Below are 15,715 nucleotides of genomic sequence, written 5' to 3'. Positions count from 1 at the left end.
ATTGGCCACTAATGGCCGGCCCAATTTTTTATTTTTATTTTAATTTAAAAGAAATGCATAAAGAAATACAAAATGAGTAACTCAGTTGGGGTTTCAACTTACTGAGAGTTATAATAGTAGAATACACAAGTTATGTCAGTCACTGACAGTCACTCAATTAGCCCATGTCAGCTAACATTTTTTAGATTAGTAAATTAGTCTAGCCAGCTATCAAAATTTGTAGTAATCATGGTCGAATTAGCGACTGAGGGGCCCCCATAGATTTTTGGGGTAACTCTCACTCAGATATCATATAAAAAAACTGCAAACATTTCTCTCCAACCTGTGGCAAAAGGTGTACAATTGCAGCAAACTTGCTTTAAAACTGCAACATTTTCTTTACGCCCCATAGTAAAATGTGTAGAATTGCAGGAAATTCACACTAAAACTTCAATGTTTTGCTCGCAAAGTGGGGGTGGGCCCAATAAATTGTACTTAGGGACCCCAAAAGGCTAGGGCAGGCTCTGACTGCATATTTGGGTATGCAGACCTGCGACCAAAAATCTGATGAGTTCAGATTTCGGGTGGCCCCCACCTCCATCAAAGTTGCCCATCCCTGGGTTAGATGTACTATAAGTTGCACGCCATGTGAAAGAAGAAGCACATCTACAGTACAAATTTAGTTTTTCCTGGCCGGAGCCTAAAAAACACACTGTACCGAGCTGTCCAGGGCTCAGATGCATACAGCATATTAAAACAATATTTGATGTCTTACTCATACAAATGGAATAAAATCATGATGACTATCTCTCCACCTGTCTGGCACCTGTTGTTCTGTCACTCATGTAATGGGAGGACTGCGGAAGGAAGGCTAGTGGATAAGATGGGACCTAAATGTCAAGCCTCACCACTGACGTCAGGCTGCCACAGCATGGCCACAATGACGACTTTCAGGCTCATTATGTTTTGGTCTCTTTTTTTCCCCCCAGTGGCGATTCTCCTTCTCATGAGTTTTGTTTTGATTTCCTTTGTGATTTCCTCTGTGCTGTCTCACTGGAATGAGCGTGCAATTCTCGCTTACTGTCAACAGTCCATCATCATAGTTGGCTACAGGGTTTCAATCTTAGCCTGAAAAAATCAAATCAAGCCTGCATGCTGTTTTATTACTTTCATAATATAATAATATGCCATTTTGCTGACGATTTTTTCCAAAGCGACTTACAAGTAGTGTATGCATACAAATTGATATGGGAAAGGGAGATACCTAGTCATTTGTCCAACTGAATGTATTCAACTGAAATGTGTCTAACGCATTTAACCCAACCCCTCTGTATCAGAGAGGTGCAGGGAGCTACCATAATCGACATCCACGTCTTCGGCGCCCAGGGAATAGTGGGTTAACTGCCTTGCTCAGGAGCAGATAGACAGATTTTTACCTTGTCAGCTCGTGGATTCGATCCAGCAACCTTCCAGTTACTGGCCCAACGCCCTAACAACTAGCCTACCTGCCGCCCCATATGGGTGGGCCCAGCGGAAATCAAACCCACAACCCCATGTCGTTGAATGCGCCATGCTCTACCAACTGAGCCACGAAGGACCACTATTCATGAGTAAATGATGACTTCTTGATTATCAATAAGGAGCTAACAATTAAGCAAAAACACTAACTGAATTCATCAGGGATTTTTTAAAATTTGTATCAATGTGTTATTGAATTAATAGGAAATGTTCAGACAAAGAAGTGATTAATGTGCACCGTCTTAAATAGATTAATGACACCATAGCCTTTGAATAATCTGTTTCACTTTCCTAGTCAGAGATTATCCTTTCAGAAGAAACAGAAAAATGAAGAGAGAACAACAACAGAATATACAAAAAAAACAACAACCGGCAGCGAAATGAAAAGACGACCCCCCCCCCCCCCCCCATTCAGCCAATGCCCATGAGACTGGAAGGATTTGGAAACCATTGCCGGTTTCTTGTGCATAATTATCCCTCATCACCCCCTGCCTTGCTGCCAGAGGGATATTACTGGGTTTCTTTCTGCATCGTAGTGAGCGGAGCAGGTGCTTAGTTACCTCAATCTTATTAGTCAATGAGGCACTGACAGGACCTCACTGGTTTATTACAGTGTACATGCACAAAGGGCAGAATCTGGGTGGTAGAGCACTCACTCACGCAGTGGCTTGGGCATGGGCAAAGTGCTGCCTGTTTCAAACCATGCAGTAGCCGAGCCAACACAGTGCGATCCAGGTCGGATCTATAGTGTGAATCAAATAAATAGTGTTTGATTGTAAAGGCTTGCTGGGAGTGTGAGCTGACAGTAGAGTTCTTTGTTTGAGCAGTAGTGTAATAGAGGAAGGGTGGAATGCCCCAGAGCCCAGACTTTGAGACCCATCTGATGTTTACTTCACTCAGCTGTCTGAGACGTGGGTAGATTTAGTCAGATCTGACAAACAAGCTTTGTTGGAGTTTTGTTTTTGGATGTTAATGGGAGGAAATAAAAGAAGAAAAAAAGAAAATAGGGATTTTTTTTTTAGATCACATGGTATGTTAAGCTCTTGTTGCATGCTATAGTCTAAAGCTGATCTAGATATTACATTGATTTCCACTAATGAAATGGGTTCAGCGCATTCACTAAGAAACTGTTATGTGTATTACTAAGTAAATGCCTGAGACATATTCAAATAACATCTCCATCATGAAAGTGCCAGTTGTGTGGAATGTGACGGGGCATTTGATGGAGGGAGACAGTGAGATGGTAGAGGAAGTGTCTGAAAAGGCGTATTAACCATTCAACCACAATCAGAATCACTTTATTCACCAAGTAGCCTACATTTACACATGCCCAGAATTCGACTTAGTAAATAGGTGCTGCCAGCAATAGACAATGTACAGACAGAATAGACAGTCAACATTGTCACCATACAGAATAGACAATATACTTTATTAAATACAGTCAACAAACATAAAACTCTGGAGTATAGGCTGATTTACAGTGAGGATATTTAATATGCAGTGGATGAGACACAAAGACTGGCTTGCTGTGCCACCCGTCCTCTTTGTGTCTGCTCGAGTGTGTGCACTGACTGCGCTCTAACCTGGCCACACTGTTAGCTACTGTACAGTAAAACTACCTCGTTGTACAGACATACCCTTGGGGGACATATCGACTGCCACTATCCCCATTGCCCCCTCTCGCTCCCCACCAGCCCCCCTTTCCTTCCAACAACCAGCCCCCTCCCACACCCTGACGCCGGCTGGGCTAGAAATGTAATGAGCCCCCCCCTGGTTCAGCTTTTCCTCCTCATGAAAAGTGTGTGTGTGTGTGTGTGTGTGTGAGTGAGTGAGAAAGATGGAGGCTGGCAGGATAGACAGGCTGCTGCTGTGTCCTAGTCTACATCGGATCCATAGGAATCTCCTCAGCTGTTTGATAAGCAGCAAGAGGCTATGGGGCCTCCGTCTCCAATCTCCTGGCTGCCTGCCAAGCATGTGTGTGCGTGTCTCTCCAATGAGAGACGAGAAGCACGGATAGGTCTCAGAAAGTTCCTCCTGGTGAAAGAAGGGTGTTTTTTTCTTTGTGTGTCATACATTTTTCCAGCGTGTCATCAGTACATTGCAAGCCTCTGAGAAGCTGTCTGTCACCCTAGCCTTGCTACCTTGGTTTAGTTTAGCAGGATTATAGACAGACACATGGCAGCCTGGTGAATGACTCCACTACCACACAATGACTGACTCCGTAGTTAGATCAATGGGATAGAAAGTAGCTGAATCCTTTGGATCTTACTTTGGAGTTTGGTTTAGTTACTTTGGAGTTTTAGTTTAGTTTATTAGAATCCCGAATTAGCTACTGAACATGCAGCAGCTACTCTTCCTGAGGTCCACATAAAACGCACAAATTCATGACAAAGTACAGAACAGTTCTAGACAATAACAACATATTACAGATGCACAAAGATCGTGCCCCTAAAACGTGCTAACCTCTCACCATTACCAATAACAGGGGAGGTTAGCAATTTTGGGGGAATTATATTTATGCATCTAACTTTCTCACTCATTATTCATGATTCCTTGAGGATTATCCGTAATCCTGGTAGCATCCACATTAATGTAGAAGTGTTCAGAAATAAATTCTTATTTACAGTAAAAGTAATTCCAAAATGACACACTACATTATTTACCATTCATTTCTATTGAGCACAAAATTATCTGAAACACAACCAAAATGAACTGCAAATGTATCCAACAAGTTTGTAGAGTCACAAGCTTGATGTAGTCATTGCGTGCTAAGAATATGGGAACAAATACTAAACTTTTGACAAAATGTTATACATCAAGTAAATTTGCCCAAATACTTGACACCTTCAAATGGGGGGACTAGATACATAGTGCTTTAATTTCTAAACAGTAAAACGAATATGTACATAACCTCAAATAAAAGGTGACATTCTGTGCTGTCGCCTCATATGAACACATTTGATATCAAATCCAAAATGCTGGAGTATAGAGACAAATTAAACGTTTTTGCTTCACTGTCCAAATAAATACATAGGTTAGTGTGTATCCGTCCATAATAGTAGTGGAGGATTGAGTCCCTAAATGATCCTGGATTTAGTGTAATGATTACATGCACTAAACTGTGATTAGACTGAGATGCACCATGTGTTTATACCTGGAGCCTCTTTCTAAGAACGCAGGGAGCTTAGGAGTAAAGAGCAAGATTCTTTAAGAGATCTTAGTGCCTTAATTGCACGTTAAAGTGTAAACTCTCCTCATAGGTCATTGTTATACTCTTGACAAAATCTCTTGTGGAATTGCAGCTCTTGGTTTTATTTTTTGATTTTATTTAACCGTCCTTTATCCAGGCTATTCTTCTTGAGATAAAAGAGCGACCTGTTTTTGTTTTAAAGCTGCTACAGTGCATGTGATTATACCGACTGATTCAGCAACATGTCAATATTTATGCTCAATTGAACTCTATCCAATTATGTGTCAGAGCCCCATTTGTAGCCTTATGGCCGGATGGACTGAGTCGCCTTGGGCAACATGTTCACAGCATTCATTGGGAGCAAATGAGCTGGAGCGATGGCACGGCAGCAGGTCACACTATTCACCGGGTGGTAGGAGGGTGTGAAGGAGAGGTTGGGTACTGTACAACCAACCCTATGATCTGACTGGTAGTGAATCTATTGATCCTGACTCATTAATATCAGTGTGTGGAAACTAGAGCTTGGCTACATGGGTAAAAATCCATATCGCAGTAAATTGCCTGAATTGACGCGATAACCATAAATAGAAAGATGTGGTGCACATTGTTCTAAACATATCTTTTTTTATTATCCTTTGAACTCCTCCTAGTTTTGTCAGTTATAGCCATCATTGTCCCGTTTAACAATCACCCATATTAGCAAACGTATTTCATTTCAAGCTTCACATTTCTCTAGTATGGGCTGTTATCGTTATGAACGATATCAGCAAAATGCCCGCGATAAGTGATCGGTATTGTCGGCGACGATCATTTTCGGTGTCAACTGAGGACTGTGGCTATGTCCTCTGCCATTGACTAGTGTTGTAGTGCCACTGCCAAAACCATGATGGCGGAGAGCAATGTGCTCTGCTATTGAATACTGGAGGCCATACAGTGGCACAAAGCCATGATGGCGGAGAGCAAAATGATCCATGTCCATACACTTTAGTTGCTGCTTTCTTGCTCTCTTAACATGATCTTTCCCATTCTGTCTTTTCTGTATTTCATACATTTCATATTCAATCTCTCTTGGGGTGGAGAAGCCTCTGTTTGGTATGTTGTGGGTGGGTGTGGGTGAAAGCTGGGATGAGGGGTCTTACAGCTGTGGCTTCCTGTCTGGTGGCTGAGGAGTGGCAGCTGCAAGCCCATCCTTAGGGAAGCATTGGTTAAGCATATATTATTGCTGCACATGACACTGTACTTCTGTGGGTTAGAATATAGCAACTGTATGGCTTCCCATGTATCTCTGGTTTCCGCTCTTGGCCCTGCCCTCTTAAGCAGCCTGGGGAAGGCCTGGGGACAGCGAGGTGAGTGTTATAAAATATAAAAGATTGAATCAAAGTTTATTGGTCACAAACACAGATTTGCAGATGTTGCACTGTGAGTGCAGTAATACCTAGCAATACACACATTAACCAAAAATGTTTTTTTTTGTACAAAATTAAGAAACATCAGAACGAGCAATGTCAGAGTCCAGAATATAAATGTTAGGGTTGTCCCCGCCAAAAAAATAAAATAAATTGTTGACAGTCTTCTGTTCTTTTGACCAATCGATTGGTCGAACTTCTAAAATGTGTATTTTTCCATCTATAGACACTCCCTATGTAGGCTACTGAGCTTGTCTGACGCTTTAAGCATTGCAATTAAAAATGAAGACACACAAATTACTAAAGAGGGAGCCAGAGATAAATATAGCCTAACCAGAAGAAAAAAAACTGTTCCTGAGCCTCCTCCACCCGCTGCTGCTGGTCTTAGCAGATTCTACTGTTATGCTCCTGAAGTTGCCGATAATAGGCTACACCAGCGGTCGCAAACTTTTTCCATTTGGAGTGCCAAGTTATCCTACCATTTCTACTGATCTGAGTGCTAGTTATGATTTTCATATACACATTTTCGTGGAACAGTTTTTAATTTAATTTATTATAAAGTCAAAATATCTCAATGTCATGTGGTTTAATAAAAATTCTAAATGAAAATGATACAAATCTAAAACTTCTATTGCCATTGTGAATATGTAAAAATAGCCTAAATAAAGCCAACAAGGAACTTTAAACATTGTATAAACTATAGTATTAACTTGGTCCGGCCTGAAGCTCGTGCTAGTGAACATTGTATAAACTATAGTATTAACTTGGTCCGGCCTGAAGCTCGTGCTAGCGAACATTGTATAAAATATTCTGGGTCCTCAGGGTTTCCCACACCAGTGCACTCCAGACAAACAGACACAGCTGTAGGCTATTTTGTGCAAGGGATAAGAAGTAATCAGGTAGGCCTATTTTTATGACGTTTCCACCGGATCAGTGCATCATATTTGTTTCCCCTGTCATGCTGAGTGCTAATTGAAAGGGAGAGAGCTGGAAAGGTTTTTTCCAATACGTTGAGGAACTATTGTCATTCTCAATGGATGCAAGCAAACAAATTTGAGAAGCTCCACAGTGATGGATAGTTAAGACAATCAGAAATAGTATCAGATCTCCAAATTGGCACACTTTTAGGCCTTCATTTGCACGCAGGCCAGGTAGACAAGTCTGGAGCGCTCCGAACAAAAGACAGTGAGTAATTGACAACTCATAAATGGAATGAAATAAACCCTAACTTTATTCTCACCAGTGTAGCCTAGGTTGTGTGTCCACTCCTACAATGACAAGACTGTTGTAGTAATAATAATAATAAACTCGGCAAAAAAAGAAACTGCCCTTTTTCAGGAACCTGTCTTTCAAAGATAATTTGCAAAAATCGGAATAACTTCACAGATCTTCATTGTAAAGGGTTTAAACACTGATCCCATGCTTGTTCAATGAACCATAAACAATTAAGGAACATGCACCTGTGGAACAGTCATTAAGACACTAACAGCTTACAGACGAGAGGCAATTAAGGTCACAGTTATGAAAACTTAGGACATTAAAGAGGCCTTTCTACTGACTCTGATTAACACCAAAAGAAAGATGCCCAAGGTCCCTGCTCATCTGCGTGAACATGAATTAGGCATGCTGAAAGGAGGCATGAGGACTGCAGATGTGGCCAGGGCAATAAATTGCAATGTCTGTACTGTGAGACGCCTAAGACAGCGCTACAGGGAGACAGGATGGACAGCTGATCGTCCTCGCAAGTGTAACAACACCTGCACAGGATCGGTACATCCGAACATCACACCTGCGGGACAGGTACAGGCTGGCAACAACTGCCCGAGTTACACCAGGAATGCACAATCCCTCCATCGGTGCTCAGACTGTCCGCAAAAGGCTGAGAGAGGCTGGACTGAGGGCTTGTAGGCCTGTTGTAAGGTAGGTCCTCACCAGATATCACCGGCAACAACGTCGCCTATGGGCACAAGCCCACCGTCGCTGGAACATACAGGACTGGCAAAAAGTGCTCTTCACTGATGAGTCGCGGTTTTGTCTCACCAGGAGTGATGGTCGGATTCGCATTTATCGTCGAAGGAATGAGTGTTACACTGAGGCCTGTACTCTGGAGCGGGATCGATTTGGAGGTGGAGGGTTCGTCATGGTCTGGGGCGATGTGTCACAGCATCATCGGACTGAGCTTGTTGTCATTGCAGCAATCTCAATGCTGTGCGTTACAGGGAAGACATCCTCCTCCCTCATGTGGTACCCTTCCTGCAGGTTCATCCTGCAGAATGACAATGCCACCAGCCATACTGCTCGTTCTGTGCATGATTTCCTGCAAGACAGCAATGTCAGTCTTCTGCCATAGCCAGTGAAGAGCCCGGATCTCAATCCCATTGAGCACATCTGGGACCTGTTGAATCGGAGGGTGAGGGCTAGGGCCATTCACCCCAGAAATGTCTGGGAACTTGCAGGTGCCTTGGTGGAAGAGTGGGGTAACATCTCACAGCAAGAACTGGCAAATCTGGTGCAGTCCATGAGGAGGAGATGCACTGCAGTACTTAATGCAGCTGGTGGCCACACCAGATACTGACTGTTACTTTTGATTTTGACCCCCCCTTTGTTCCGGGATACATTAGTCAATTTCTGTTAGTCACATGTCTGTGGAACTTGTTCAGTGTGTCTGTTGTTGAATCTTATGTTCATACAAATATTTGCTGAAAATAAACGCAGTTGACAGTGAGAGGACGTTTCTTTTTTTGATGAGCTTATATTGAATACATTGACAGAAATGACTGTAACCAAACAAGCATTGTAGATTAGAAATTATGTGAATTGGCCTCCCAAGTGGGGCAGTTGTCTAAGTCACTGCATCACTGCTAGCTGTGCCACTAGAGATTCGCCACTAGAGATTCTGGGTTCGAGTCCTGGCTCTGTCGCAGCCGGCCATGACTGGGAGACCTATGGGGTGGCTCACAATTGGCCCAGCATCGTCCGGGTTAGGGGAGGGTTTGGCCGGCAGGGATGTCCTTGTCCCATCACGCACTTGCGACTCCTGTTGCGGGCCAGGCGCAGTGCATGCTGACACGGTCACCAGGTGTACGGCGTTTCCTCCAACACATTGGTGTGACTGGCTTCCGGGTTAGTGGGCATTGTGTCAAGAAGCAGTGCGGCTTGGTTGGGTTGTGTTTCGGAGGACGCACGGCTCTCGACCTTCGACTCTCCTGAGTCCGTACGGGAGGTTGCAGCGATGAGACAAGACTGTAACTACCAATTGGGGAGAAAAATAAAGGGAACACTTAAACAACACATCCTAGATCTGAATGAAAGAAATAATCTTATTAAATACTTTTTTCTTTACATAGTTGAATGTGCTGACAACAAAATCACACAAAAATAATAAATGGAAATCCAATTTATCAACCCATGGAGGTCTGGATTTGGAGTCACACTCAAAATTAAAGTGGAAAACCACACTACAGGCTGATCCAACTTTGATGTAATGTCCTTAAAACAAGTCAAAATGAGGCTCAGTAGTGTGTGTGGCCTCCACGTGCCTGTATGACCTCCCTACAACGCCTGGGCATGCTCCTGATGAGGTGGCGGATGGTCTCCTGAGGGATCTCCTCCCAGACCTGGACTAAAGCATCCGACAACTCCTGGACAGTCTGTGGTGCAACGTGGCGTTGGTGGATGGAGCGAGACATGATGTCCCAGATGTGCTCAATTGGATTCAGGTCTGGGGAACGGGCGGGTCAGTCTCGGTACCTAATGGCAGTCAGGCTACCTCTGGCGAGCACATGGAGGGCTGTGTGGCCCCCCAAAGAAATGTCACCCCTCACCATGACTGACCCACCGCCAAACCGGACATGCTGGAGGATGTTGCAGGCAGCAGAACGTTCTCCACGGCGTCTCCAGACTCTGTCACGTCTGTCACATGTGCTCAGTGTGAACCTGCTTTCATCTGTGAAGAGCACAGGGCGCCAGTGGCGAATTTGCCAATCTTGGTGTTCTCTGGCAAATGCCAAACGTCCTGCACGGTGTTGGGCTGTAAGCACAACCCCCACCTGTGGACGTCGGGCCCTCATACCACCCTCATGGAGTCTGTTTCTGACCGTTTGAGCAGACACATGCACATTTGTGGCCTGCTGGAGGTCATTTTGCAGGGCTCTGGCAGTGCTCCTCCTGCTCCTCCTTGCACAAAGGCGGAGGTAGTGGTCCTGCTGCTGGGTTGTTGCCCTCCTACGGCCTCCTCCACGTCTCCTGATGTACTGGCCTGTCTCCTGGTAGCGCCTCCATGCTCTGGACACTACGCTGACAGACACAGCAAACCTTCTTGCCACAGCTCGCATTGATGTGCCATCCTGGATGAGCTGCACTACCTGAGCCACTTGTGTGGGTTGTAGACTCTGTCTCATGCTACCACTAGAGTGAAAGCACCGCCAGCATTCAAAAGTGACCAAAACATCAGCCAGGAAGCATAAGAACTGAGAAGTGGCCTGCTGAACCACTCCTTTATTGGGGGTGTCTTGCTTATTGCCTATAATTTCCACCTGTTGTCTATTCCATTTGCACAACAGCATGTGAAATTCATTGTCAATCAGTGTTGCTTCCTAAGTGGACAGTTTGATTTCACAGAAGTGTGATTGACTTGGAGTTACATTGTGTTGTTTAAGTGTTCCCTTTATTTTTTTGAGCAGTATATATATATATATATTATATATATATATATATATATATATATATTATAAAGAAATTATGGAAATTAATAGTAAATGTACTACTGGTGTGCCAACCCCGCGGCCTCCGCAATGGGTCAGTCCACGCAGACAGGCGTGAATCAGACATGTCTCATGTGCCATATATATTTGCTACTGCTCGACTAAAAAAATCTTGGTCGACCAACAGCCTATTGACCAAACAATCGACTAAATGACTAAATGGTCAGCCCTAATAAATATACATTATCTAGATATAAAATGGTGTTTGCCTGAAGATAATGTAGGTATTCTAAGACTATACCATCATGTAGAAAGGAGAGGTCTGAACTGTGCAATATCTTATTGAGCTGTTTAATTAATCCAAACTCCCAGCATTTTATTGTTTTTGCTTAAAGTGCAAAAGCTCATAAGTCTCTCTGTTTGTCTTACAGGCTTAGGCCATGGGGGGAAGCAAGAGCAAGCCCAAAGACGCAGGCCTTCGGACACGGAGTCTTGATGGTAACATCAGTTTAGGAGGAGGGGGTGGCGGCTACAACATCAGCCCCGCCCAGCACACCCTCACGCCCAATCTGAGTCCAGCAGTGGGCGGAACACGCCGGTCCACTCAGCCGTTGATTAATACCCCAGAGCTGGCCCTGTTTGGGGGAGTGGAGTCCGCCAATAGCGTCACGTCTCCTAACAGAGGGACACTTGCAGGTAAGACTGTAGGGCCCAGATACCCCACTAATACCTAGAATGGAATATAAATAAATGATTAAATCACTATAGTGATTAATTTCACTAAAGGTAAGATTGTGATCTAAAACAGCCAGAGGTGCATTGAATGCCACTTATTTGATGCTACTGACTACTGTAGTACATGCAAATCTTATTCAGTACAATGTATGTTTGATACCCTTTATGGAAAAGCTACACAGTTTACTCTGCATATATGAATAGTACTGTATATTTAAACACGGTATTGCAATATCACTTAATATTTGATGGCCCCATCCTCTGAGATATGAGTGTCTGTCTGCTCTCTTCCCCACAGGAGGTGTGACGACGTTTGTGGCGCTGTATGACTACGAGTCTCGCACTGCCTCCGATCTGTCTTTCAGGAAGGGGGAACGGCTACAAATAGTAAACAACATGTGAGGCAACACCACACACACTGGGATGAGTTTTTCAAGTTTCACGTTTTATTAGTCATATGTACGGCGTACGCATGGTATACAGTTGAAGTCGGAAGTTTACATACACTTAGGTTGGAGTCATTAAAACTCGTTTTTCAACCACTCTACAAATTTCTTGTTAACAAACTATAGTTTCGCAAGTCGGTTAGGACATTGACTTTGTGCATGACACAAGTAATTTTTCCAACAATTTTTTACAGACAGATTATTTCACTTATAATTCACTGTATCCCAATTACAGTGGGTCAGAGGTTTACATACACTAAGTTGACTGTGCCTTTAAACAGTTTGGAAAATTCCAGAAAAGGATGTCATGGATTTAGAAGCTTCTGATAGGCTAATTGACATCGTTTGAGTCAATTGGAGGTGTACCTGTGGATGTATTTCAAGGGCTACCTTCAAACTCAGTGCCTCTTTGCTTGACATCATGGGAAAATCAAAAGAAATCAGCCAAGACCTCAGAAAAAAATTGTAGACCTCCGCAAGTCTGGTTCATCCTTGGGAGCAGTTTCCAAACGCCTGAAGGTACCACTTTCATCTGTACAAACAATGGTACAAACAAAAGTATAAACACCATGGGACCACGCAGCCGTCATACCGCTCAGGAAGGAGACGTGTTCTGTCTCCTAGAGATGAACGTACTTTGGTGCGAAAAGTGCAAATCAATCCCAGAACTACAGCAAAGGACCTTGTGAAGATGCTGGAGGATTTGGGCACAAAAGTATCTATATCCACAGTAAAACGAGTCCTATATCGACATAACCTGAAAAGCCGCTCAGCAAGGAAGAAGCCACTGCTCCAAAACCGCCATAAAATAGACAGACTACGGTTTGCAACTGCACATACTTTTTGGGGAAATGTCTTCTGGTCTGATGAAACAAATATAGAACTGTTTGGCCATAATGACCATTGTTATGTTTGGAGGAAAAAGGGGGAGACTTGCAAGCCGAAGAACACCATCCCAACCATGAAGCACAGGGGTGGCAGCATCCATGTTGTGGGGGTGCTTTGCTGCAGGAGGGACTGGTGCACTTCACAAAATAGATGGCATCATGAGGAAGGAAAATTATGTGGATATATTGATGCAACTTCTCAAGACATCAGACAGGAAGTTAAAGCTTGGTTGCAAATGGGTCTTCCAAATGGACATTGACCCCAGCACACTTCCAAAGTTGTGGCAAAATGGCTTAAGGACAACAAAGTCAAGGTATTAGTGGCCATCACAAAACCCTGGCCTATGAACCTGACTCAGTTGCACCAACTCTGTCAGGAGGAATGGGCCAAAATTCACCCAACCTATTGTGGGAAGCTTGTGGAAGGCTACCTGAAATGTTTGACCCAATTTAAAGGCTATACTAATTGAGTGTATGTAAACTTCTGACCCACTGAGTATGTGATGGCTGAAATAAATCATTCACTCTATTATTATTCTGACATTTCACATTCTTAAAATAAAGTGGTGATCCTAACTGACCTATGACAGGGGATTTTTACTACGATTAAATGTCAGGAGTTGTGAAAAACTGAGTTTAAATGCATTTGGCTAAGGTGTATGTAAACTTCTGACTTCAACTGTACATCGTCCAAGGAAATACTTGCTTGCAGCTTCCTTTCGAAACAATGCAACAATAAGAAGAAATAAAAGATAAGAATACGAACATAAACTAAATGGCCCAGTAGAATAAACATATCAGCATAAGATGATAATGGGGACATTTCCCCAGGGATAGACACAGACATACCCCCCCGCATTCTCTCTCACACTCACACACACACACACACACACACACCGTAGTCTGCATGTCTGGTCTCTTGCTGTGCTGGCTGGCGGTTTTGCCCCCAAACCCTGTGTCAGTCACCCGCCCTTTGTAAAGCTCGTAACCATAGAAACAGTCTCCCTTTACCAGTATCTGTTTTGTGTGAGCTGACACGTTTTTTTGTTGTTGTAGATTTCCTATTTTCTCCTGCTCATTCACAAAAGTACAGCTGTTCATCTCACTGGTGCGCCCACTTGGAGGCTGATATGTTTCTACCCCCTTCCTGTTTGTGACTAGCCCCTTCCTGTTTGTGACTAGCCTCTTCCTGTTTGTGACTAGCCCCTTCCTGCTGCGACTAGCCCCTTCCTGCTGCGACTAGCCCCTTCGTGCTGCGACTAGTCCCTTCTTCCTGTCTCTACCTTAGTTGAAGTCTTGCTAGATAATTGTCTGCGAAATAACTCTCATTTAAATGTACATGTTAAAATGACAGAAATGACCATTCATTCTAATAACGTCAGTCTGTGCTGCTTTTACAAATTTGAGTCTTTCTCTAATCAATAGAAGTGCAGCGGACCATATTATTCTAGTGAGCCGAGCCCCCGATACTGTAGCTATAACAAAGTGTTGACCTAGAAGGCCTGAGCTGAGGACAATAGAACTATAGTGGATTATTGTGATTAGTGCATCTGCCCCCCGAAGCTGCTACAGCTATTCCCTTAGGGTTACCAGGTCAAATACATCAACTCTGAGACCTCACCGCAGTATGATAACCACAAGATAATGTTTCACTATTTCCTATGTTGTGAGCCAGCCCATTCTTAGCTTTATTTCTGCACCATGCACTTGATATAATGTTCTGGGGCTTTCTTGATGTTAGTATTAGGTCTGCACCAATTATATTATCTGTCCTCTGTTTTAGGTATGCTGCTTAATGTCTCTTCTTTCTATGCAATCAGTCAATAACCTTGTTTCCATGTACATACAGTATGCTCTTTAGACAGACTTCTGCTTTAGTGGTTGTACTGTATGTCTTTGAAAAGTGAGCTAGGTTCCGCTGTAGCGTTGGGATGAGGGGGTGGTGGATAACTGTTGTGACGGTTCTGTATACTGTATCTCTAGCTACAAATCTGCTTTGCTAACACGCTTTCTGTCTCTCTTTTTTTAACCCCATCCACCCCCTTCGCATCTATTCTCTCTCTCCATCTCCCCAAACTATTTCTTCGTGCCTTTTTGTAATTGTATTTAGGAGAAAGTTGAACAGCAGGTCAGTGAAGCTTCTCTTGTCTTTTGTGTCCTTCGTGTGAATGAATGTGCTGTGTGTTTGTGTGTTCATGTCACTAATACATCATAGTTGCTGGTTCACATGATAACTTCCTGGCATTTGGTTAATGCTGTCATAGTACACGTTTGTGTTTGAATCCCCCGTGCATCCATTTCATTAGTATTCCTAGAAGTTCTAGGGTTGATTTCCTGGACACAGATTAAGCCTAATCCTAGAGAATTTATTGGAGTTTAATGGAGAATCTTCATTGATGCATCTTCTTAGTCCAGGAGTTTTAATCTGTGTTCACGAAACCGCCCTGTAGTCTACGGATATTGTAAATAATTTCCTCCCGTTGAGTCCACCCTGTATGAGTGTGTGTGTGTTACTGTTTCGCCACAGTCCTGTCTATGCGAAATAGAAAACTCCAAGTGAAGAAGGGAGACTGTATTCAATATTTGTCTCCCAGTGTGAATGTACTGTGTGTAAAGTGTCTCTTCACTCAGAGTCCTGTATTAAGAATCCCACCATATGAAGCAGAATCAAAATCCCCCCATGTAAACTGGAATCACAGACATGCAAAGGAGACCATCTGTGAAACTGTTCCGTTCTTGTCTCCACAGAGAAGGGGACTGGTGGCTGGCTCGCTCTCTGACCACTGGAGAAAGTGGTTACATCCCCAGCAATTATGTGGCTCCTTCCGACTCCATCCAGGCAGAAGAGTAA

General features: G+C 43.5%; 1 protein-coding gene across 3 annotated transcripts in view; it reads left to right on the top strand.

Moving 5' to 3' along the window:
* The window catches only part of src (v-src avian sarcoma (Schmidt-Ruppin A-2) viral oncogene homolog), a 46,210-nt gene that overhangs the window by 23,135 nt on the left and 7,360 nt on the right, over positions 1 to 15,715 (top strand). The window contains exons 2-5 of one of the 3 annotated variants that reach the window (XM_029722689.1): positions 11,228 to 11,492; positions 11,830 to 11,929; positions 14,975 to 14,992; positions 15,613 to 15,711. In XM_029722689.1, coding sequence (XP_029578549.1) covers positions 11,237 to 11,492; positions 11,830 to 11,929; positions 14,975 to 14,992; positions 15,613 to 15,711 — 473 coding nt within the window. In that variant the 5' untranslated portion in view covers positions 11,228 to 11,236. Of the gene's footprint in view, positions 1 to 11,227; positions 11,493 to 11,829; positions 11,930 to 14,974; positions 14,993 to 15,046; positions 15,458 to 15,612; positions 15,712 to 15,715 lie in introns of those variants that run through there. The other 2 variants (XM_029722690.1, XM_029722691.1) reach the window with 2 other exon arrangements.

The sequence above is a fragment of the Salmo trutta genome, chromosome 30 (assembly GCF_901001165.1).
Source record: "Salmo trutta chromosome 30, fSalTru1.1, whole genome shotgun sequence".
Taxonomy (NCBI): Eukaryota; Metazoa; Chordata; class Actinopteri; order Salmoniformes; family Salmonidae; genus Salmo; species Salmo trutta.
Note: the sequence above shows the minus strand (reverse complement) of the source record. Positions and strands in the feature narration are given on the sequence as shown.